A 22,596-nucleotide genomic window follows, 5' to 3' on the forward strand; every position below is an offset into this window, starting at 1 on the left:
AGTTCGTGGTTTCTTATGCAGTGACAGGTTTTATTATTGATTCTCTAGTCACGACTTATTCCAATACATTTTATACACATTCATACATGATTTTTGAGAAACCTGTCACATAATTGTTTGGGGGAAATATCACTAATGTAAAATTCCTCTAGATATATTTTTTTATATATTTATAGTAGGCTACCACTGCAACAGAAGCTATTTGGTGCCACCTACTGTTCATGCTGTTCACAAAACAAGTTTGATTATTCACTTGACAGTCTCTTCTGTCTTTCAATGGGCTTCAGTGTCCCTGTTTTACTTGGTGTGGTCCTTCACCCACTGGCAGAACCTCTGGGAGTAGGTAGCTGGGCTGACAGTGGAGAAGGCTCTGCCAGGGAAGCGCAGACTCTTCCACAGGTTCTCCTGCCTTTTCTTCACACCGTACACAGTGAAAAAGTCTACAATACCCACAAAGTAGCGCAGCTTTGGTCCATCTATGACATGCACAGAGTTTTTTAAATTAGGCAGCAGCCTACGGTGATGAGCTTGGAACTCCAGGAGTTCTGCTTCTGTACAGTTTACGGAGTGTAGGTTTATCTCCTGGAGGGGGATTCCATGGCCAGAGTATTCCCCTGTATTCTGGATGTGGTCTGACCCACTGTCTATTGGATCTGATGCCAGTCGAGCAGAGTACCCCTCCAACAACGGAATAGTGGGGGGATCTTCCTCTGCGGGACTGTCTTGGTCCATGGACCTGCAAAGGAAAGACCATTCAAGAACTGAATAACAAAGAGATAACAATCAGCTTAAGAGAAAAATACCTGATTTGCAATTATCTTCTCACTATGTTACTTTACATTAGCTGCATGTCTGGAAGGTCCACAAAAGAAAACTAGTGTGTCACTTTTTTTTTCATACTTTGTCATACAGTAGATTATTGTTCTCCACTGAACACTTACTTTACAGTGCGCATAGTCAGGTTACTAAAGGAGTGCTTCCTGTCCAGCTCATCTTGGTGCAAGGGTTGATGGGCCAGCAGGATACTGTAGTCAAGCACATTGAGGCTACGGAGGAAGGCCGAGTCTATTTCAACCTGATCCACAAGCCAGGAGCGCTGCTTATCTGTCAACACATGATAAATGTTGACTTCTTAGGGGATCGTATGGGGTTTTATCTTTCAATTGATAATAGACACAAGGAAAGAACACAATATTATTTTATCCATCCCCTCAGGTACTGACAGATACAGGACATACCAGACTCTTACCCAAAATGATGTGCTTTCCTTCAAAGTTGTTATCCTTCAGAATCTTAGTAACTGGGTTTCCCGTAGATGCAGGGTCAGTCCACCTACCCACCTCACATCCCTTGATGTCATATCTAAGAGGCAAAGCCAAAATTGACAACATGTTTTTATTTTTATGTTTATCATCTTTCATAACTACAATACAAACAATGTTTACCTGGTATTAATCCTCTCGTCCGGGTAAAACACATTCTGCATCACAATGAAATACTTCTGAGGGAGAATGAGAGAAAAGTTACTTAGAGTAATAAAAAAACAACTGTGTTTGTGAAATTTTGTGTTTCATTAAAATTACCTTTGTTTTATTTGGAATTTGAATGCTATAGAGCCCTGGAATAAGAAAATAAGAATATGAACATCTGACAAAGGTGGCAGTCGATCTCTTGTGATATTTAGTATTTTTTTAACCCCCTTTTCTCCCCAATTTTGATCTTGTCTCATTGCTGCAACTCCCCAACGGGCTCAGGAGGCAAAGGTTGAGTCATGCGTCCTCCGAAACATGATCAGCCAAACCTCGCTTCTTAACACCCACCTGCTTAACCCGGAAGCCAGCCGCACCAATGTGTCGGAGGAAACACTGTTCAACTGATGACTGAGGTCCGCCTGCAGGCGCCCGGCCCGCCAAGAGGAGTCGCTAGAGCGCGATGAGCCAAATAAATCCCCCCACCCCCCGGCCAAACCCTCCCCTAACCCAGACGACCCCGGGCCAATTGTGCGCCGCCCTATGGGACTAAAGATCACAGCCGGGTTGTAATACAGCCTAAAATTGAACCTGGGTCTGTAGTGACGCCTCTAGCTGCACCACTCAGGAGGCCCTGTCATTTGATATTTTGATCTTAAGCTGTTAGACCTCTCTCACCCAGGAACCTGACCATCAGGGAGTGGGGGTATTTCTCCAAATGATCCATATATGCCTTCAGGTTGGATAGGAAAAACATAACCTCCCGCGTATTCTGTGTCTTTAGGAAGAACCTCTTGTCATTCCTAAGGAGGGGGGGAAAAAATAACATTTACTACACGTGCTACTATGTAGAGTTGACATAGATTAGATGTGTTGTGTGTACATGTATGAGGTTTATGATGTCCTCACGTGAGGAAGAAGTCAGCCTTGCTCTTGGAGTTGCTGATGAACTGTAGATAGCAGCCCTCTGAAGAGAGGGACCTCTGGTACTCCTCCTCTGTTATATCCAGGGACCGCCGCAGGCCGGCAAACACAGGCCCTGCAAACGTCTGCATCTCCAAGTCCTGCAGGGGGAGGCAACAGAGGACCATGGGTTCGAAACGGAAACGTGTCCCAAAAAACATTTACTCAAATAGGCAGTATGCTGTTGGGATTGGTTTAACATATTTGTTTGAATAGTGATTAAATAGCACCTTGTGGACTTGAGTCTCCGCCGATTTGTAATGTTCAGCAGAAAGTTTATCCTGATTGAAACAAGATCAACTCATTATAAAACCACAATGAAAGGTTTCTTGTCATATAAGTAACTAAGGGAAAGCTATATACAATGCAAGTACTGTATGTACAGTCATTTCCTCAGAGGTGGGTCAATACCGTAAGTTCCAATGGTATAAAACTGTATTCTATGTGACAGTTGAAATAGTGTGTATATTGTTGTGCAGTCTATAGGTTTGCTCACAGGTACTGTTGTGTTGTTGCTGGTCTGTAGGACAGCATGCAGGCCCTCTTTCATAAGACAGGTGAGGCTGTATAAGTCATGTTCCTGGTTGGTCTTAAACACCCCTAGCATCCTCCATGTAAATGTAAATGTGATGTAAATGTAAATCCATCTTCTCCTCAGACCCCACCATCGCCTTCGCCTGGCTGTCCCAAAGTGACACAGGCGCAGACCGCTCCTCTTATCCATCTGACAATCACACACACCACAAACAACTCACAGTCACCAGAGGCTCACCAGGAGGGTACCACACACAGACTGTACACAGACAGACAGACAGACAAACACACACACACACACACACACACACACACACACACACACACACACACACCTCTGGATCTACATTGTATAGCTAAAAATGTGCAGTTAAAACAATAAACAAAGAACACACCTGCCACTGTTTCCATAAGAAGCTGACAGGTGGGGTTGGAGAAATGTAACCACTCAAATTCATAGACAGAGCTATAGATGCAAGGATTGACCTTCCATGATTTCTAAATTATAGTTTTAATCATGTTGAGGCTATAAAGCGTTTGTTTAGATTTACTTTGTTTACAAACATTGGAGTAAAACAAGCTTATATTTTGGGTTCTGATAGAGTTGTGACAGTCAAGTCCAAAAATGGATGTAGCAACTGCAGATTTCCGCTTATATATATTTTTTTAAAGAAATGGGAATTACATATCATGTCTGAGACAACATAACATTAAAATAACAGTTGACCAACATAATTACATTCATTGATCGAATGTGAGAAGCTACTCAAGACATTGTTATTTGTTGTAACTGTCATGAAAGCTGACAACCACGTCGTTCTTACCTTTACCAGCCTACTTTCCTCGTGTTGTCCTTTATGCTTTGATGCCTTGCTGTACAAGGGAAGTATCTGGATTCAGTGAAAATCATTGGAGATATATTTTAAGCCTATGCTTTCACCATTTTCATATGCATGTGGATAGCATTTTGGACCGTAAAGATTAAAAACAAACACATTTTCATGACAGCGGTCGGCCTCCTTTTTCAGCCAAGAGTAGGCCAAGTGCCGCATACCATGGTAAGCGGGTTGGGCAATATATTCAGGGTGTGTTACACCTGGGCTGTATTTACTAGCTGGAAACCAAACAGCCAACAAAAGCGAACGGAACTGACCAATGACGCACATCATTGGTAGTGACCTACCTACATTTGCCCAATAGAAACTCTTGTTTTCTATGGAAAACGTTTTGTATTGGCAACTGTTTACTCAGGTGTGCACTAATGATTACACCCCTGCAGGCGTAAAACGTGTGTCGTAATTACTTGTGGTTTTTGAATCTGCCACTGCAGTTAAGTAGTAGAGTGCTACGTTATCGTCATCATGACAAAGGCCCGGATTCGGGAACTAAAACTGTACTGGTTGTGATTTTACTATGTTATTTATTTGACTTATGAATGTCTGATTTCTGTAAAAAAAAAAAAATGCTCCGTAAAGATTGGAATCTCGGGAACGCTGTCCATTCTTCGGCGCTTGTCCCAGAGATAGATAGAGGACTTGTATCAGGCAATTATAGGCTACTAGCGTCTGTGACCGCTTGGGCAGCGCCCAGGGGGAATGAGTGCCCCCTCTCATTGAAGCAATGGAAGTTCAAGGCCTACCGCGATACTGCAAGCATTGCTAGTGTAAAACAGGATCCCCCACTACAGTGAATGGAATAATCTTTGTGTAAATAAAAATGTTTTTAGAAGACAGTCATGGTACCAATAATTGCTTCTAATACACCAGATGTATGTCCTTGAACAGATTATTTTAAAATCGCACACAGAAGAAGGTAAGGATAATTTAGTTACTTATTGCAGCCTGCAGGACCCCGGTTTCCCTTCAATTTGAATTACTCAATGAGATGGGGCAGCACTGACCAAGACTGCAACATGACTTCTTGGAGTAGCTCAAACTGTGTATGTTTATTTTTATTTGACCTTTATTTAACTATGCAAGTCAGTTAAGAACAAATTCTTATTTTCAACGACGGCCTAGGAACAGTGGGTTAATTGCCTTGTTCAGGGGCAGAACGACACATTTTTACCTTGTCAGCTCAGGGATTCGATCTTGCAACCTTTCGGTTACTATGTCTCCTTGAGATGCCATTTTAACCGACTTAATTTGGCTTCAATGTGCTATTGAGTATTCACATAGGAATTAATGTTGTCACGTGATCGATGGCTTTGTCTATTCATATATACAGTCATAAGTATTTAGGCTACCTCAATTTTAAAGTAGTCAGTTTTCTTCTTTTGTGTTTAAAAAAAATGTTAAGCTAATATTGGTTATTTGCTGCCACTTGTGTCATTCGTTTATTGTGGCCACTCGATGGTGGTTATATAGGTTAAAGCCATTTACAAACCATAACACCCAATTTGAAGAAGAAGACAATGCTCTGATCATTAGCTGATTGCTCCCAACCAATAGGATTCCCCACCCAGTTGACTACTTTAAAATGGTGGAAGACCTCAATGCAATGTCCATGCATAAACAGGTTATATCCATGATGAGTCTTCTATCTATCTCTATGTTATGTCCTCATTGAGATCTAACTAATTAGTATTCTAATCAAACCAAAGTTTATTGATCAAGTGCACACTACAGTAAAATGCTTTCTTGCTAATAATTCAGGGCCCCGTTTCCGATAGTGATTAATCCTAATATATATATATATATATATTCGTTAGCGTTGCTACAAAATATGAATGAAAACTACTCTAATGGTGAAGAAGACATGAATCATGATGGTGTCTCTGACTAGTATTTTTCTGATTCTTAGCCTCAACCTGAACCTAAACCTCCTTGGCCTAACTGCAAAAAAGCCAGAACTGTGCGCACTGAGCAAGTGCTCACACCACCACCAAATGAAACCGTGAGACCGAAAAGAGGAAGACACCTTTTGGAATAGAACAAGCCGATGAGAATTCTACAGGCTATTATCAGTAGAATATGTCATCACTGAGGGAGCAGGCCCTACATCTCAAGTAAGAAACTAAATCAGCAACGCACTCAACAGCTGTCGTTGTTTAGGCTATGTGACATGGACATGCTCCAACTGATCATTGACTTTTTGACTGCTGTCATGTCAACACTTACATGTATAATGCCATTATTGCTTTTGTGATGATTTTCACTATTATCAAGCACACTTGGCGCTTGTAATGATGATTAGGCTACTGATGTTTTTGCAATTCAACCATGCATCTTGCTGACCGTGTATCTTGGTGGTTGAGGTATTTATTTTTATTTTGTTGTGTTAAAAATAAGCTTATACCGGGTTCAAACACCAATCCTTTCTGTTTCATAGTGGTAGCAAAGGCACTCCACTGAACCCTTTAATATATATACACTGCTCAAAAAATAAAGGGAACACTTAAACAACACAATGTAACTCCAAGTCAATCACACTTCTGTGAAATCAAACTGTCCACTTAGGAAGCAACACTGATTGACAATAAATTTCACATGCTGCTGTGCAAATAGAATAGACAACAGGTGGAAATTATAGGCAATTAGCAAGACACCCCCAATAAAGGAGTGGTTCTGCAGGTGGTGACCACAGACCACTTCTCAGTTCCTATGCTTCCTGGCTGATGTTTTGGTCACTTTTGAATGCTGGCGGTGCTTTCACTCTAGTGGTAGCATGAGACGGAGTCTACAACCCACACAAGTGGCTCAGGTAGTGCAGCTCATCCAGGATGGCACATCAATGCGAGCTGTGGCAAGAAGGTTTGCTGTGTCTGTCAGCGTAGTGTCCAGAGCATGAAGGCGCTACCAGGAGACAGGCCAGTACATCAGGAGACGTGGAGGAGGCCGTAGGAGGGCAACAATCCAGCAGCAGGACCGCTACCTCCGCCTTTGTGCAAGGAGGAGCACTGCCAGAGCCCTGCAAAATGACCTCCAGCAGGCCACAAATGTGCATGTGTCTGCTCAAACGGTCAGAAACAGACTCCATGAGGGTGGTATGAGGGCCCGACGTCCACAGGTAGGGGTTGTGCTTACAGCCCAACACCGTGCAGGACGTTTGGCATTTGCCAGAGAACACCAAGATTGGCAAATTCGCCACTGGCGCCCTGTGCTCTTCACAGATGAAAGCAGGTTCACACTGAGCACATGTGACAGACGTGACAGAGTCTGGAGACGCCGTGGAGAATGTTCTTCTGCCTGCAACATCCTCCAGCATGACCGGTTTGGCGGTGGGTCAGTCATGGTGTGGGGTGGCATTTCTTTGGGGGGCCTCAATGTGCTCGCCAGAGGTAGCCTGACTGCCATTAGGTACCGAGATGAGATTCTCAGACCCCTTGTGAGACCATATGCTGGTGCGGTTGGCCCTGGGTTCCTCCTAATGCAAGACAATGCTAGACCTCATGTGGCTGGAGTGTGTCAGCAGTTCCTGCAAGAGGAAGGCATTGATGCTATGGACTGGCCCGCCCGTTCCCCAGACCTGAATCCAATTGAGCACATCTGGGACATCATGTCTCGCTCCATCCACCAACGCCACGTTGCACCACAGACTCTCCAGGAGTTGGCGGATGCTTTAGTCCAGGTCTGGGAGGAGATCCCTCAGGAGACCATCCGCCACCTCATCAGGAGCATGCCCAGGCATTGTAGGGAGGTCATACAGGCACGTGGAGGCCACACACACTACTGAGACTCATTTTGACTTGTTTTAAGGACATTACATCAAAGTTGGATCAGCCTGCAGTGTGGTTTTCCACTTTAATTTTGAGTGTGACTCCAAATCCAGACCTCCATGGGTTGATAAATTTGATTTCCATTGATAATTTTTATGTGATTTTGTTGTCAACACATTCAACTATGTAAAGAAAAAAGTATTTAATAAGAATATTTCATTCATTCAGATCTAGGATGTGTTATTTTAGTGTTCCCTTTATTTATTTGAGCAGTGTATATATATATATCCACATAGGAGATTTGTTCTGGCAATGGCCCTGCATATGGCAGTGAAAACTGTAGCACTACCCCCCTGGGCTGGGGTGGCCACTGTACAGGGGATCATAGTGTTGAGTTGAGGGTATACCCAAGCATAGATCGGTAGAGGGTTGGTGTTTCTGAACAGGGCAAATAATGGATTGATATCCAGGGAGAAGGAAGTAATTAGGTGGGGTCATTTGGCTGGTGGAGTATGCTCAGTTTGCCTGGGATATGCCCTGCCCAAGGTATGTGAAGGACCAGGAAATAAAAGGCCTGCAGTCATGACTGGTGTAGAAAGAGACGTGGCCTATGGGATAGACAGGAATTTATGAGGCCCAATAAAGGTGATGGATCACATATTCTGTCATTATTGCCACCTCCAGTTTCTTCTAGGGCTTAGGTTGTGAGTATGCTGTTCATTAACTACAGCTCAATGTTCAACACCATAGTGCCTACAAAGCTCACATCTAAGCTAAGGACCCTGGGATGAAACACCTCTCTCTGCAACTGGATCCTCAGGGGTGCATGCTTAGTCCCCTTGTGTACTCCCTGTTCACCCACGACTGAGTGGCCAAGCACGACTCCAACACCATCATTACGTTTCTGATGGCACAACAGTGTTAGGCCTGATCACCGACAATGATGAGACAGCCTATAGGGAGGTCAGAGACCTAGCAGTGTGGTGCCAGGACAACAATCTCTTCCTCAACGTGATCAAGACAAAGGAGATTATCGTGGACTACAGGAAAAGGAGGGCCGAACACGTCCCCATTCACATCGATGGGGCTGTAGTGGAGCAGGTCGAGAGTTTCAAGTTCCTTGGTGTCCACATCACCAACAAACTTTCATGGTCTAAACACACCAAGAAAGTCATGAAGAGGGCACGACAACACCTTTTCAACCCTCAGGAGACTGAAAAAATTTGGCATGGGTCCCCAGATCCTCAAAAAGTTCTACAGCTGCACCATCGAGAGTATCCCGACTGCCTGGTATGGAAACTGCTCGGGCATCCGACCGCAAGGCGCTACAGAGGGTAGTGTGTAAAGTCCGCATCACTGGGGCCAAGCTTCCTGCCATCCAGGACCTATAAACTAGGCGGTGTCAGAGGAAGGCCCAAAACATTGTCAAAGACTCCAGTCACCCAAGACATCGACTGCTGAACAATTAATCAAATGCCCACCCCCCCCCTTGGTTTTTACTTTTTACACTGCTGCTACTCACTGTTTATTATCTATGCATAGTCACTTTAACATAGCCTACATGTGAAAATTATCTCAACTAACCTGTACCCCCCGCACATTGACTCGGTACCGGTACCACCTGTATATAGCCTCATTATTATTATTTGATTGTGTTACTTTATTCCATCACTCTCCTTCTTGGTCAAATAGCCCTTACACAGCCTGGAGGTGTGTTGGGTCATTGTCCTGTTGAAAAACAAATGATAGTCCCACTAAGCACAAACATAATGGGTTGCGTATCGCTGCAGAATGCTATGGTAGCCATGCTGGTTAAGTGTGCCTTGAACTCTAAAAAAAAATAACCGACAGTGTCACCAGCCAAGCACAATCACACCTCGTCCTCCATGGGAACCACACATGCGTAGATCATCTGTTCACCTACTCTGCGTCTCACAAAGCCATGGCGGTTGGAACCAAAAATCTCAAATTTGGACTCATCACACCAAAGGACCAATTTCCACCGGTCTAATGTCCATTGCTTGTGTTTTTTGGCCCAAGCAAGTCTCTTCTTCTTATTGGTGTCCTTTAGTTGTGGTTTCTTTGCAGCAATTTGACCATGGAGGCCTGATTCACGCAGTCTTCTCTGAACAGTTGATGTTGAGATTTGTCTGTTACTTGAACTCTATGAAGCATTTATTTGGGCTGCAATCTGAGGTGCAGTTAACTCTAATGAACTTATCCTCTGCAGCAGAGGTAACTCTGGGTCTTCCATTCCTGTGACAGTCCTCATGAGAGCCAGTTTCATCATAGCACTTGATGGTTTTTGCGACTGCATTTGAAGAAACTTTCAAAGTTCTTGATATTTTCCAGATTGACTGACCTTCATGTCTTAAAGTAATGATGGACTGTCGTTTCTCATGAAGCTGGTTGAGAGAATGCCAAGAGTGTGCAAAGCGGTCATCAAGGCAAAGGGTGGCTATTTGAAGAATCTCAAATAAACAAATCAAAATATTTAATAACACTTTTTTGATTACTATATGATTCCATATCTGTTATTTCATAGTTTTGATGTTTTCACTATTATTCTACAAAGTAGAAAATCGTAAAAATAAAGAAAAACCCTTGAACGAGTAGGTGTGTCCAAACTTTTGACTGGTACTGTATATTTTTTTCACTTTAGTTTATTTAGTAAATATTTTCTTAACTCTATTTTCTTAAAACTGCATTGTTGGTTAATTAAGGGCTTGTAAGTAATATTTGACGTTAAGGTATTCGGCGCATGTGACAAATAACATTTGATTTGATGATCTAGACGAGAATTTATGAGGCCCGGTAAAGGTGATGGATCATATATTGTCATTATTGCCGCCTCCAGTTTCTTCTACGGCTTAGGTTGTACACCCAGTGGGTAGGACGGGGTGGAAGTGGAGAAAGGACCCCAGGACTGCTCCTGTCAGTGGGATGAGGCCCAGCTGGGGAGATGTGAAGAATGCAGTGATCTAAAAAAGGGCAGGCCTTCTAATGTCAGCCGAGTTGGCTGATGTTTACCAGGTTAGGAAATTTACCAGACTCCTACCGAGTGTATCTCAGTGGGCCAGGCCACGTCAGAACGGAGTGCCTGAACCCCTGTGCCCAGGGAGGGGACACCTAAATATGGGTCACACAATTAACCGACTGGATAGAGGCCATCGATGGCTGCTGGCCAGCAGTGAGAAATGTGTTCAACGTAAACCAGGTCCTCTTGGGTTGGGAAAGGCCCGAGACCCAGTTCAGCGTGTATCGGCCGGAAGGTGCTTTGGAGGAGTTTAGCCTGCTCCCCGTGGCTAATAAAGATATGGCTAAGGGTTGGACAGTCCTATGGAAATTATACCATTGGAACCAGTTGATAAATTAAATAATGAAGGACTCTCGAATCTCATGGGAGGAAACGGGAATTCAAATTCCGGATGAGGAAGGGAAAAATAGTAGTAGGCTGCGCTAAGTCCTTACCAAATTAGATGGTTGAGGGAGTAGAGAAACCCGAATAAGGTGCAAGGAAGCGATTCTGAAGGCAGTCGCCAAGGAAACAAGACAGAGTGTGCTGCAGGTCCCTGGGAGTCAGGCGGACAGAGTGCCTGGTCCACTGGCAGAAAAAGAGCCTGCGCAGCTGTGGGAGAAGCTTAGGATGGTCTATGTGGCGTTAACGAGTCTCTGCTCTCTTTTGATAGAAGTGAGATTGGTAGGGCCAGGAGCTGGAACTGATCTGGTAAAAAAGGACGCCGCCGGGCGGACACTCAGAAATGGCAAGAATGGAGGTAAAGGGAAGATGGAGCTTCCCTACCATCTGGAGGAAAGCCAAGCAGGAAGTGGTGTAAATGAGAGTACAAAATGAGCATGATCATGCTGTTCAGGGCTCTGCTCATGGTAAACCTGTACATCATAGGGGCGCATGGTTGGGAATGCACACATTTTAGGGGAGGAATAAGGCCAGCTACTGTAGACAACTTAATGGAACGGAGTATATACTTGTGTTTGAAACATACACACTACCAATGATACAGTATGTGGGTGGGGACAATGCCGGGGCCCCGGAGATGGTAGCTGTTTATTCAGACACTGGAATGTGAGCAAAAAGTGGATTGGGTTCAACAAAGTAGTGGGGAAGGAGTTGACAACTGTACCCAGGGCTGGATAATTAGGTCACTGATGGCAACCTGAATCATAAGACTGGCTTCCGAATTTTGGATGTGAACTGGGACCGTAGATATTTGTATTTGGTCACGTGTCATGGTCCGAACTGGAGGACAGATCTATTCAGGTGAACTGGATTAGAGAAATGGGAGGACCACCTCGTCAGTATGCTGACTGATGTATTAAGAACCCCAGGGGAGATCCCGACACACCGCTCTGGGAAAGAGAGTGTGTGGAAACAGTGGATCAGGGTGGAGGTCGGAATGCATTGTGAGCATACACCAAGATAGCCAGTTCTGGGGAGAACTAGAGTTGACATGCCCCGGGTCAAGAGACGCCACCTCGGCTGTAAGGCCTGAGGGAGACCCAAGGTCACAGGCCCATAGGCAGGTTAGTAAATACCTCAGGCTCTATAGATACTATGAACAGTGTGTGACAAAGATACTGGACATGGACCCAGGCTCATGCGTGGATGGGAGGTCATGTCCAAAGTTATGACTTGGGTAGTGGCTCAGTTGTAAAATGTCGCTGCTGCAGTATAACTGAGGTAGGGGTCGATAGAGAGATTAATGAAAACTTGCCTTGGGTATGGAAGAGGCCTGTTACACTGTACACATTAGGTGTGAACGACCCCCTGGAGAGGTGGGAATAGAAATGTGCGTACAGTCCCAACCTACCTCCGGGGATTTGGAGGGGGTGAATCGAACTCACTTTGCAGAACTGGATAAGTGTGTGAGTAAGGCAAGGACTTCACCTTGGATGGAGACAGGAAGTCTTGGGGAACTTCTAGGTGCTCTTTACACCAGGTGGAGCATGGGAGAAGGGATTATGGCGATATAATTGCACAAGGCAACGAGGATAGGGCACGGTGTGCTGAAATCGTATACCCAGGTGTTTGCCATTGATAAGGCTTGTATATGGTGCGGTCTGCAAACCAGGGAGGTGCTGATCTATGTGAAACCATGCCTGATTAAACTGGGTTGGAAAAACAATTACTGGATAGATACCAGTATCTGGCCATGGTTTATTCAGCAGGAGACACATGGGACACCCAAGTGATTAAGGTACCCTATGCTCTGAGGGTAGGACCATCCCCCTGAGTGTTAACTAAGGAGAAGGATGTGACCGTTATAGCATGAGCCAGGGTCAAGCTGAATTGTTTCAGTCTAAAGGGAAACTTGTAAAACAAAAACAAAAAAAAGGGCACCTGAGGAAACCAGGTGGAAGAGATTAGCCGGTGGAGGTAGGGTTTAAATGGTAATAAGGAAACTTTCAGCCACCACTATGTGAGTGGAGGTCTGATTGGTCAGACGTTCACACAGGAATGGATGAATGAGTGGCTGAATAGCTGGGTCTGGGAGGTTAGGCGAAAATGGAAATATAAGCACCCGGCTTTACACGTTGCAAACCCCCTGCTCCATGGCCACCGAGTTCACCAGTGGAGACAGGAACTATGTGACGGTAGGGTGCTGGAAAGGCTGGACTGGGTTGGTTCTAACAGGATTTACACTAATGCTACCTGTGAAGAAGCGAGGGCCTGCACTGTATCGTTAGAGATATGGGGCATGTCGTACTGGGGGTTTTACTAGGATGACCTATTTTACTAGGTTGGCGGATTTGGTTGGGAGCGTCCTGGAGGTACCCCTGTGGTTGGTTTATGGTTTACCTATTGGGGAGAAACAAATTGAAACCAGGTAGGGAGAAGTACTATAAATGGGGGGCCTTAATTGCTTGGCAAGCTATGGATGCTGGGGTGGAGTTGTTTGGTGCCCTGAGGCCACTATTGTGGGTACTAGAGGCCTTTAGATTTTCTTATTTAAACTTGATCTAACTAGGCAAAGTCAGTTAAGAACAAATTCTTATTTACAATGACAGCCTACCAAAAGGCAAAAGACCTCCTGCGGGGGTAGGGGTGCACTTAGGACTATACCTGTTGGTGTGTGTGTGAATATGGGCAACAATAATGTGCAGCAACAGGGCATAGTAGGAACGTCACGCAAGGATGGAATGTGCTGTGGAGAGGAGCCTATCTCCCGAGCTCCCTGAAGGAGCTCGAGGGGTAAGGTTGGGATATATTCATGAGGAGATGGTAAAGGCCAGGTGGGGGCCGAATCCGTACCATTCACTTGGCGGATGGAAAGGTTTTCTACCAGAAGAGAGAGTTAATCCATGGAGCGGGTGTCGTGACCTGGGGGTTGGATGTAGGTCTCCCTCCTGCCTTCAATACAGCTCTTTTGGGTCGGAGGGAACAGGAGGCTAAAAAGACGTTCTTCTTTTCACAACAAGTTCACAACAGGAAGGGCAAGGCCGAATCAGCATGCTTACTGTCGTCGTCAGCAACTTTGACAATTAGGCCAGCATCAGCCGAGCCAAAGGTAGAGCCGGGGAATTACCAGAACGAGAGGCAGAGGGAAGTGTGATGAAACATGAACTTCCACAAACCCCTTCTTTGACGTCCTTCTGGTAGATGACAAGTAACAAGGGCTGGGAGTTTGGGGAGGGGGAGTCCAGTATGGACCAGATGTAACCGGTTTTAAGGGAGTGATTGAATAAGGGGAAATTATAGTATTGTATGAATCTGACGTAACCAGTTTTGAAGGAGGAGTTGTGTCGGGAGAATATGACAGTATGTCAGTCATGGTTTAAGGCAGTATTCACCAACCGGTCAATCGCCAAGGCATTCCTAGTCGAGTGCCAAACATTTCTGCAAAAAAACAACGATAAGCCTTGCATACCAATTTTTTAAAATGAGTCTCGCTCTGTTGGCGGTAGGTGCACCCGATTCAAATGCCTTGCGCACGGGGTAGGCGCCGTGTTCCCATTTTCAACCATTTCATATGTTTGAAGGTACAACTGCCTTCCCGGCAGGCCCGGGGGGAGCAAATCAAGTGCACTATAGGCCTACCACTGACCAATCAGATGATTCATATTACCGCGTCTGCAGTAACGCAGCAGGCGTAAAAGAAACCTTCAGCAAAGTTGACACTGTGAGGTTTTAAAACCAGAGATTGTCATTGAAAACAGCAAAGAGCTGCTGTTTTTATGAGTGAGTTCATGTTTAAGTTTTTACTCAGCACTTTCTATTCAAAATGTGCGTTCTCCCTACTTCCGCACACGCTACAATCAGCACTGCAGCTGCAATGAATGAGTAGGAAAGTGTATCCATAGGCTTGCGTTGGTATTATTAGCGGCTTGAGTATTTTTTTTTATATCTAGGAATATTTCACTTTCTCTGGTTATAGGCGTAACATGAATTTGTGCATGAGGTAGAACTAATGCAGTGCAACTCGAGTTTCACCAGCAGCTGGAAGCCGGTGTCCCTTTTTGGTCAGTGTCAGCGGAGGGAAGGGAGAGCAGAGGGAGAGAGGTGGAACCAGTCTGCTGCCCTCTCCCTCCGCTGAGACTGACCATCAGATGCAGGCTCCATCAGCCCAGTAAAGTAAAAAAAATATATATTCAAATATATTCTCACTCAGCTGTGCCTCACAAGTAATACAACAACTGATCTATTGCCAGTGTGATCATATAGCCTACCTCAAATCCTGATCATTTTTTTATGGTCTGAGAAGAACAACAATGCATTGGGAGGGCAATTCAAGCAATGTCAATATGCTGTGATAATGTTTTGGGCCTATAGCCTACTACACAAACTTCAATACTACAGTACTGTTTTTAATAGGTTAATGTTTTAGGTCATGTAAAATAAATTAGAGATTATATTTTTGGAGATAATTAGAGTCATTGGAAAGGGCTTTCCTTTAATGGAAAGACTGGGGCCACTGACTCGAAATAGACCTGAGTCTCCTCTTTCTTGCTACTGATGGGGTCCATGTTTGGTGTGTGTATAGAAATGTCTATACCTCTTCGTATTGGTGACTATACCTCTTACGGTGAGTAACTCCAGGTCCACAAGTGAAGGGTTTGTGACGCCACCCGTGGGTGTAAAACTAATATTTATTTAATGTAAATTGCCGAGCTGAGAAAGTATACTCGACACTCGAATTCTCCTGGTATTATATTCCTAGGAGAGCCTGATGAACTATGGGTCACCCAACCCCTGATCTAGACGTGTCGCTGAGTGGTTTTTAATAAAGGTTACTACCACCCCAGCCGTCGGCAGCCGAGTTGGAAGCCGGTGTCGCGGTTGGTATCAGCAGGTCTCTAGGATCGGGTATGGGCTGGAACACCAACACCCGTTGGTAATAAACATGAAGCAGGAATAATTTACGCTAGCTCATTAATCTCAAGGAGAGGCTTGAGTCGGGCAAGACAGTGGCGAAGATATTACCGTGTCTCTCTCCAGAATGCGCTAAACTGTCTCACACCAATTCTTGCGCATGCATTGTTTTATTGTGTTAATTGTTTGTCCTTTGTTTATTTTTATCATTTCCCAATTGCATATGTCACTAGTAAAACATTTACCATTAATTTGGTTACATTCATTTCTGTTAATGCATGGATTAATTAGGTCATTTACCGTTCTTATTCTCAGAGTGGAAACATTGTTTGCAGAGTTCACAACCTGCTACTCTTTCTTGTGGGAAACAGTTAGTGATTTATTTCATACCATCATTTACGAGCCTTTTCAATTTCGAAATTGTATTTTGTTTGGAGCGCTCCACGTGAGCAATGAGCATGTGTCTGGTTTCTCTGTCCTCTTAATGTGAAGGGAGCTCGCGCACCTGAGCAGGCACAGAAGTAGACCAACTGGCCTGCTGTGCGCAAAAGTAGGAAAGTGCCCATTTGGGGATGTCTGATTTCTGATTGTCTTAACTCACCACCACTAATCAGCGGAGCTTCTCATTATTTTTTTATACCTCACACAGTAAGTCAAGTCTTTTTTTATGACATCCATTGTGGATGATAATAGTTTCTCATATTATTTGAAAAATCCTGATTATCACCAGGCCTCGTTGTGAAAGAGCAAACTGTCATGCTCTTGGGATACTATATATCCAGTGGAAACGTCATAAAATACCTGAACACATTTCCCTTTGCACAAAAACAGCTGTGTCTGTCCCGAGCTCACAGGTGCAGGAAACTTTGGGGGCCCGGAATAGGCTAGTTGATACAATGTGGTAAGTTTGCTAGCAAAAGCTTCCGGCCAGACAGTCATTGGGTGGACACTGTTGATTGATTTGATACAATGTTGCACTTCACTAGCGATAGCTCAAGTCGAGACAAATAGAAAGGGAGGCAGGCAGATGGAGTAGAGACATGAATGCAATTGAAAGAACCAGCATTTTCATCAGGATATATATATATATATTTTTGTCAGCTTTATGTATTTAGCCACCAATGGCTTACAGTGAATCAATGTGTCCATACGGAAAAGGCTGTTCCTCTCGCATTAGTGGAATTTTTACTTTTAGACTATTATAATTTTAAAATCCAATTTGTGTTATTAACCACATTACAGTAATTCTGAGAAATTAAAATGTTATTATTGAAATTAAACTGTTCCACGAAAATGTGCACGTGAAAATCAAAACTGGCACGCAGATCGGTAGTTAAATGGTTGGATAAATTGTAAGTTTCTCCCAATTTGAAACTCACAAACTTGAAACTCACTCACTGCCTAGGAATAGAGCGTTGTGAGCAGAGTGCACATTTATTTGTACTGCATAATTACAAAGGGTGTGTCTGTGAGAGAGAGAGAAAGTGGAGTTGTAACTAAGATTGTATCTATTAAAACTGAGCACAAATGGACAGCTACTCGCTGGGCCACGGCCAGAACTGTGTCTCTTGGTAGACTAGTAGGTTAGTACGCCTACGTGTTTGACATGGGCAGGAGCAGGCCTTCGAACCAAGGGCGAGAGAATGCCATGATCCTTATTTGATATTATTCCCATTCTCTTTTCGCCAAGTTTAGAATGGTAAACTAATAGAAAATATAAGTGGGAAATTATTGCTCCAGATCACTTGATCTCCACCACAAGGGGGAGAAAAGAGAGGAGGGAGAGAGAGAGCGAGAGACCCGACTTAACTCAAACTAAACTGTCTATTTTACAGCAGAGTGTACGGGAGAGCTCTGCATGCAGAATTGGGACCATACAGTGCTTTCGGAAGGTATTCAAACCCCTTGACTTTTTCCACATTTTGCTACGTTAGCCTTATTCTAAAATGGATTAAATAAAACAATTTCCTCAACAATCTACACACAACACCCCAAAATGACAACAAAAAAAAAGCAGGTTTAGACATTTTTGCAAATGTATTAAAAACCAAAAAACAGAAATACCTTTTTTACATAAGTATTCAGACCCTTTGCTGACACTGTTGTTTCCATTGATCATCCTTGAGATGTTTCTAGAACTTGGAGTCCACCTGTGGTCAATTCAATTAATTGGACATGATTTGGAAAGGCACACACCTGTCTATATAAGGTCCCACAAGTGATAGTGCATGTCAGAGCAAAAACCAAGCCATGAGGTCGAAGGAATTGTTCGTAAAGCTCTGAGACAGGATTGTGTTGAGGCATAGATCTGGGGAAGGGTACTCAAGTATTTCTGCAGCATTGAAAGTCCCCAAGAACACAGTGGCTTCCAGAATTTTTAAATGGAAGATGTTTGGAACCACCAAGACTCTTCCTAGAGCTGGCGATCCGGGCTAAACTGAGCAATCGGGGAAGAAGAACCTTGGTCAGGGAGATGACCAAGAACCCGATGGTCACTCTGACAGAGCTTTAGAGTTCCTATGTGGAGATGGGAGACCTTCCAGAAGGACAACCATCTATTCAGCAGTCCACCAATCAGGCCTTTATGGTAGAATGGCCAGACCGAAGCCACTCCTCAGTAAAAGGCACATGACAGCCCTCTTGGAGTTTGCCAAAAGGCACCTAAAGATTCTCAGACCATGAGAAACAAGATTCCCTGGTCTGATGAAACCAAGATTGAACTCTTTGGCCTGAATGCCAAGACAACACAGGAGTGGCTTCAGGACAAGTTTCTGAATGTCCTTGAGTGGCCCAGCCAGAGCCCAGACTTGAACCCAATCGAACATCTCTGAAGAGACCTGAAAATAGCTGTGTAGCTACGCTCCCCATCCAACCTGACAGAGCTTGAGAGGATCTGCAGAGAAGAATAGGAGACACCCCCCAAATACAGGTGTGCCAAGCTTGTAGCGTCATACCCAAGAAGACTCGAGGTTGCAATCGCTGCCAAAGGTGCTTCAACAAAGTACTAAGTAAAGGGTCTGAATACTTATGTAAATATTATATTTAATCATTTATTTATTTATAAATGAGCAAAAATGTCCAATCAAGTTTTTTTGGGGGGGAACTACACATTAGTTCCCCAAACTACACATTATTTGCAGTTTTAACATCTCACCATCCTGAGTGCCACAGCGTTCAAAGGCACTGCATCTCAGTGCTAGAGGCATCACTACGGACCCTGGTTCGATTCCAGGCTGTATCAAAACCGGCCGGGATTGGGAGTCCCGTAGGGTGGCGCATAATTGGCCCAGCGTCGTCCGGGTTAGCGTTTGGCTGGGGTAGGCTGTCATTGTAAATGAGAATAAATATAAACTACCAGATGGTCCTGTAGCACCCCCCAGCATCCCTACTTCCCATGGCTATCACAACTATCATGGGTTGCTAATATGACTACGATAATACCTTTTGGCTGCTAGACAATGAAATAAAGTTGATTTGAAAACCAATAGAACAGGAGGGCTATATGAGTCTATAAAATAATTGCATCCACATTTCAACGGTGATATTTTGGCTATAGGGTACTTTGAAGCAAGCTTAGACATGCTTCATTATATGGTTTCAAACAATTAAGCAACAGGAAAAATATAGCGATACTAATAGCCCTAACCATCTTCTGGTAGTTTTTTTTAGAAAGCCTTTTCTTCTCAATTAAATGGTAATGCTACAAAGTAGCCTACGCCTACCTGGAAGACGGATATCATGATTATTTGCATCAATCCAGTGGCCAATTGTTTTGCAAACTCCACCTCATGTGCACTGCAGAAACACAGCTGACCAAACAACAGTGCCAGATGAATTAAAGGGTAACTACACTCAAAATCTAAATTTCTTAGATTTTTCCCAGACCTCAAAAGGGTCTCTTGATGTGTTTAAGTATTGTTGTGGACTTAGAACATCCCATGTTGATGTTAAGAAAGTGTGATTTTGAGGGTGAAAACCAGAATATATATATATATATTTTTTTTTGCTAGCTGGCTTGCTATTGCAAGCTAATTTGTCCTGGGTTATAAACTTTGGGTTAATTATTTTACCTGAAATGCACAAGGTTCACTACTCCAACAATTAATCCACAGATAAAAGGGTAAACTGAGTTTGTTTCTAGTAATGTCTCCTCCTTCAGGATTCTTCTTCTTCTTTGGACTTTATATGTCACCCAGTAAAATACTACTTGAGTAAAAGTCAAAAAAAAATGTTTTTAAGTATACTTAAGTATCAAAGTAAATGTAATTTCTAAAAAGTACTTAAGTATAAATAATTTCAAATTCCGAATATTAAGCAAACCAGATGGCACCATTTTCTTGTTTATTTACGGATAGCCAGGGGCACACTCCACTCCAACACTCAGACATAATTTACAAACAAAGCATTTGTATTTAGAGAGTCATCCAGATCTATAATAGTGAGCACTTTGAATACAATGTTGTTTGAGATGACAACGAATTAAAATGCCAGGGAGGAGTTATTATGACAGGTTAGGAACTAAAGTATTGATAAGTGTTTCCTAGGGGACCCTATAAGCTGTGGCTACTTCATGTAGCTAACATATTCTTGCTTTGCATTTTCCTCTTTGATTTAGAAGATATTGTTGCACAAACAAGGTGCTGATTTAGGTCTACACCATCACTGGTATTATCAGGCTGCATTAGCTAGCAACGTTTGCGCGTACCCAGTACATTTATTAGCTAGCTAGTATTAGCTGCTAACAATTAGCATCTCACAAGATTTAGGGCAACTTGCTAAGAAAAGACAAACTAGCTGTTTGCTGATGTAAGAAACACAAACTAATAGTGTCATTATAGAACGTTAGTGGATTTATATTAAGAAGCAAAGTGAAAACAGCATTGTTATCAACATTGTTCCATGTGCTGCATTGACCATGGAAACCCGAACGAAAGGGTCTCATGGTTGAGGAACATCAAATGTGCTCCTTGAGTGACAGGGGGCGTGGCTAGATCTATGTGGCAAGTGGCGCTGAGAGAAATGACTCAAGTAGCGAAGTAAACTTAAAAAATGAACATTACACATGTCATATCACATTTAACAAACCAAACATTCAAATACTGGTATAGATGGTAAAGTAAAAACCCAAACCAGTCCCTGCTTCAATACCGGTATATCATAAAATGGTGAGGGAGGATGATTTTTTTTTTGTTCATGAGCATGGCCCTATTTCTATTATAGCATGTTGGATGACTCTTATTCTTATTCCATTCACCCAGTTCAATGTAACAGCGATAAGTTTAGGCTACAACCTAGCCTCTGAATGAAAGTTTACAACATAAGTGCACACAGTTCGAGAGACAAATTTGAGGTGAAAGACAACGACATTCAGTATGGCCTTGCACACTCTTGCCTGCATCTAGCAGATGTAGGGGGGAATCATTAGTCCAACAGTTGCAAACAGGAGTTTCTATTGGACAAATTCAGGTATGTTTATCCACGTTTTGTTCCGTTTGCTTCCTTTTAAAGAAACTTTTTCAACAGAATCGCACCCCTGATCACAAGTAAACACAGCTCACTTTCATAGCAGCCACATTGTATTCCTTCTCGCATCCATGAACTCTCCTCCTCTCACCTCTTCCCTTCGATTGTGGTCTTCAATGCTCAACACATCAGCTGTATGTGACCAGGCAAAATAACCTTTCCAAACCAAACTGCCACACACAGCCTACAGCATTGTCACCATTTTAGCTAAAGTAACTTCATAGTCAGAGTAGCTAATAGAACTAACGTTAACACTTTAGTAAACTGCTACAATCATGCAGTAACATCAGTGCATAGTCAGTAAGCAGTTACACCGGCGGGTCCCAGTGGCAATAAATTAGTAATACCAAAAGCTTACCTTGACTTGGAAGAGTTCCAGTGTTGTGTTGGAAAGTCATAGCCAGCTAGCTAAAATAGCATCCCTCTGTTTGAGCAGGGTGTTTCAGTAGGCTAAACTAGTTAGTTGCATTTGCTAGCTAAGTAAGTGAAACTGAAAGTGACTTTTTTTTTTCTCTCTCTCTCTATTTGTCTCTTGCTTCTCCTTCATTTTGGAAGAAATTAATTTGTTCAAAACTGTTAAACTATTCTTTCTCTCTCTGAGTCAACTACTGACCACATTTTATACACTGCAGTGTTAGAAGATAAACTACAGCTATGCTTTCAGTACTAGATTAATTCTCTGATCCTTTGATTGGGTGGACAAAATGTCAGTTCATGCTGCATGAGCTCTGATAGGCTACACCATAATGCTACCCTACAGTGCTGTTGACCTTCTTTGCATAATAGTGTGTTTTAATCAGTTATTTGGTGACATGATTATATTTAGTGTAGTTTTATCTAAAAGTATATATTTCTAAATGTTTTACAATAAATAAAATACTGAAATCCACTGCAAAGGATAGTCCTCCCCTTCCTCCTCAGAGGAGCCAACACCGCTGTACACCAAGTCAGAATCGTAGGATAAACAAAGGGGGCATATCAAATCAAATTAAAATGTATTTGTCACTTGCGCTGAATACAACTGTGAAATGCTTACTTCCAAGCCCTTAACCAACAATGCAGTTTTAAGAAAAATAAGAGTTAAGAAAATATTTACTAAATAAACTAAAGTAAAAAAAAAT

At 43.2% G+C, this 22,596-nt stretch overlaps 1 protein-coding gene across 5 annotated transcripts; it reads right to left on the bottom strand.

The window, feature by feature from the left end:
- Positions 1–2: 2 nt before the first annotated feature.
- Positions 3–22,156, bottom strand: LOC139390251 (phosphatidylinositol 4-phosphate 5-kinase-like protein 1). Of its 5 annotated transcripts, XM_071137509.1 has the most exons (12): positions 21,834–22,156; positions 21,511–21,607; positions 3,791–3,839; positions 2,929–3,156; positions 2,663–2,713; positions 2,379–2,533; positions 2,148–2,272; positions 1,584–1,618; positions 1,446–1,501; positions 1,250–1,362; positions 942–1,104; positions 3–736 (listed from the first exon to the last, which is right to left on the bottom strand). In XM_071137509.1, the coding sequence occupies exons 4-12, from the start codon at positions 3,154–3,156 to the stop codon at positions 298–300; spliced, it is 1,365 nt and encodes a 454-aa protein (XP_070993610.1). In that variant the 5' UTR covers positions 3,791–3,839; positions 21,511–21,607; positions 21,834–22,156; the 3' UTR covers positions 3–297. The 5 variants fall into 5 exon arrangements, with proteins under 5 accessions (XP_070993610.1, XP_070993608.1, XP_070993609.1 ...); XM_071137507.1 differs by lacking the exon at positions 21,511–21,607 and having other exon boundaries at positions 21,834–22,148; XM_071137508.1 differs by lacking the exon at positions 21,511–21,607 and having other exon boundaries at positions 3,791–3,856; positions 21,834–22,118.
- Between the last annotated feature and the right edge of the window lie 440 nt (positions 22,157–22,596).

The sequence above is a fragment of the Oncorhynchus clarkii genome, chromosome 30, assembly GCF_045791955.1.
Source record: "Oncorhynchus clarkii lewisi isolate Uvic-CL-2024 chromosome 30, UVic_Ocla_1.0, whole genome shotgun sequence".
Taxonomy (NCBI): domain Eukaryota; kingdom Metazoa; phylum Chordata; class Actinopteri; order Salmoniformes; family Salmonidae; genus Oncorhynchus; species Oncorhynchus clarkii.

What these genes read in the sequence shown, in the direction of transcription:
- LOC139390251 (XM_071137509.1), bottom strand. Translation starts at nt 3,156, where the DNA reads ATGGATAAGAGGAGCGGTCTGCGCCTGTGTCACTTTGGGACAGCCAGG. An exon ending in CGGAGACTCAAGTCCACAAG is followed by an intron (nt 2,534 to 2,662) that starts GTGCTATTTAAT and finishes CTCCCCCTGCAG; the next exon opens with GACTTGGAGATGCAGACGTT. An exon ending in AGGAAAGCACATCATTTTGG is followed by an intron (nt 1,105 to 1,249) that starts GTAAGAGTCTGG and finishes ATGTGTTGACAG; the next exon opens with ATAAGCAGCGCTCCTGGCTT.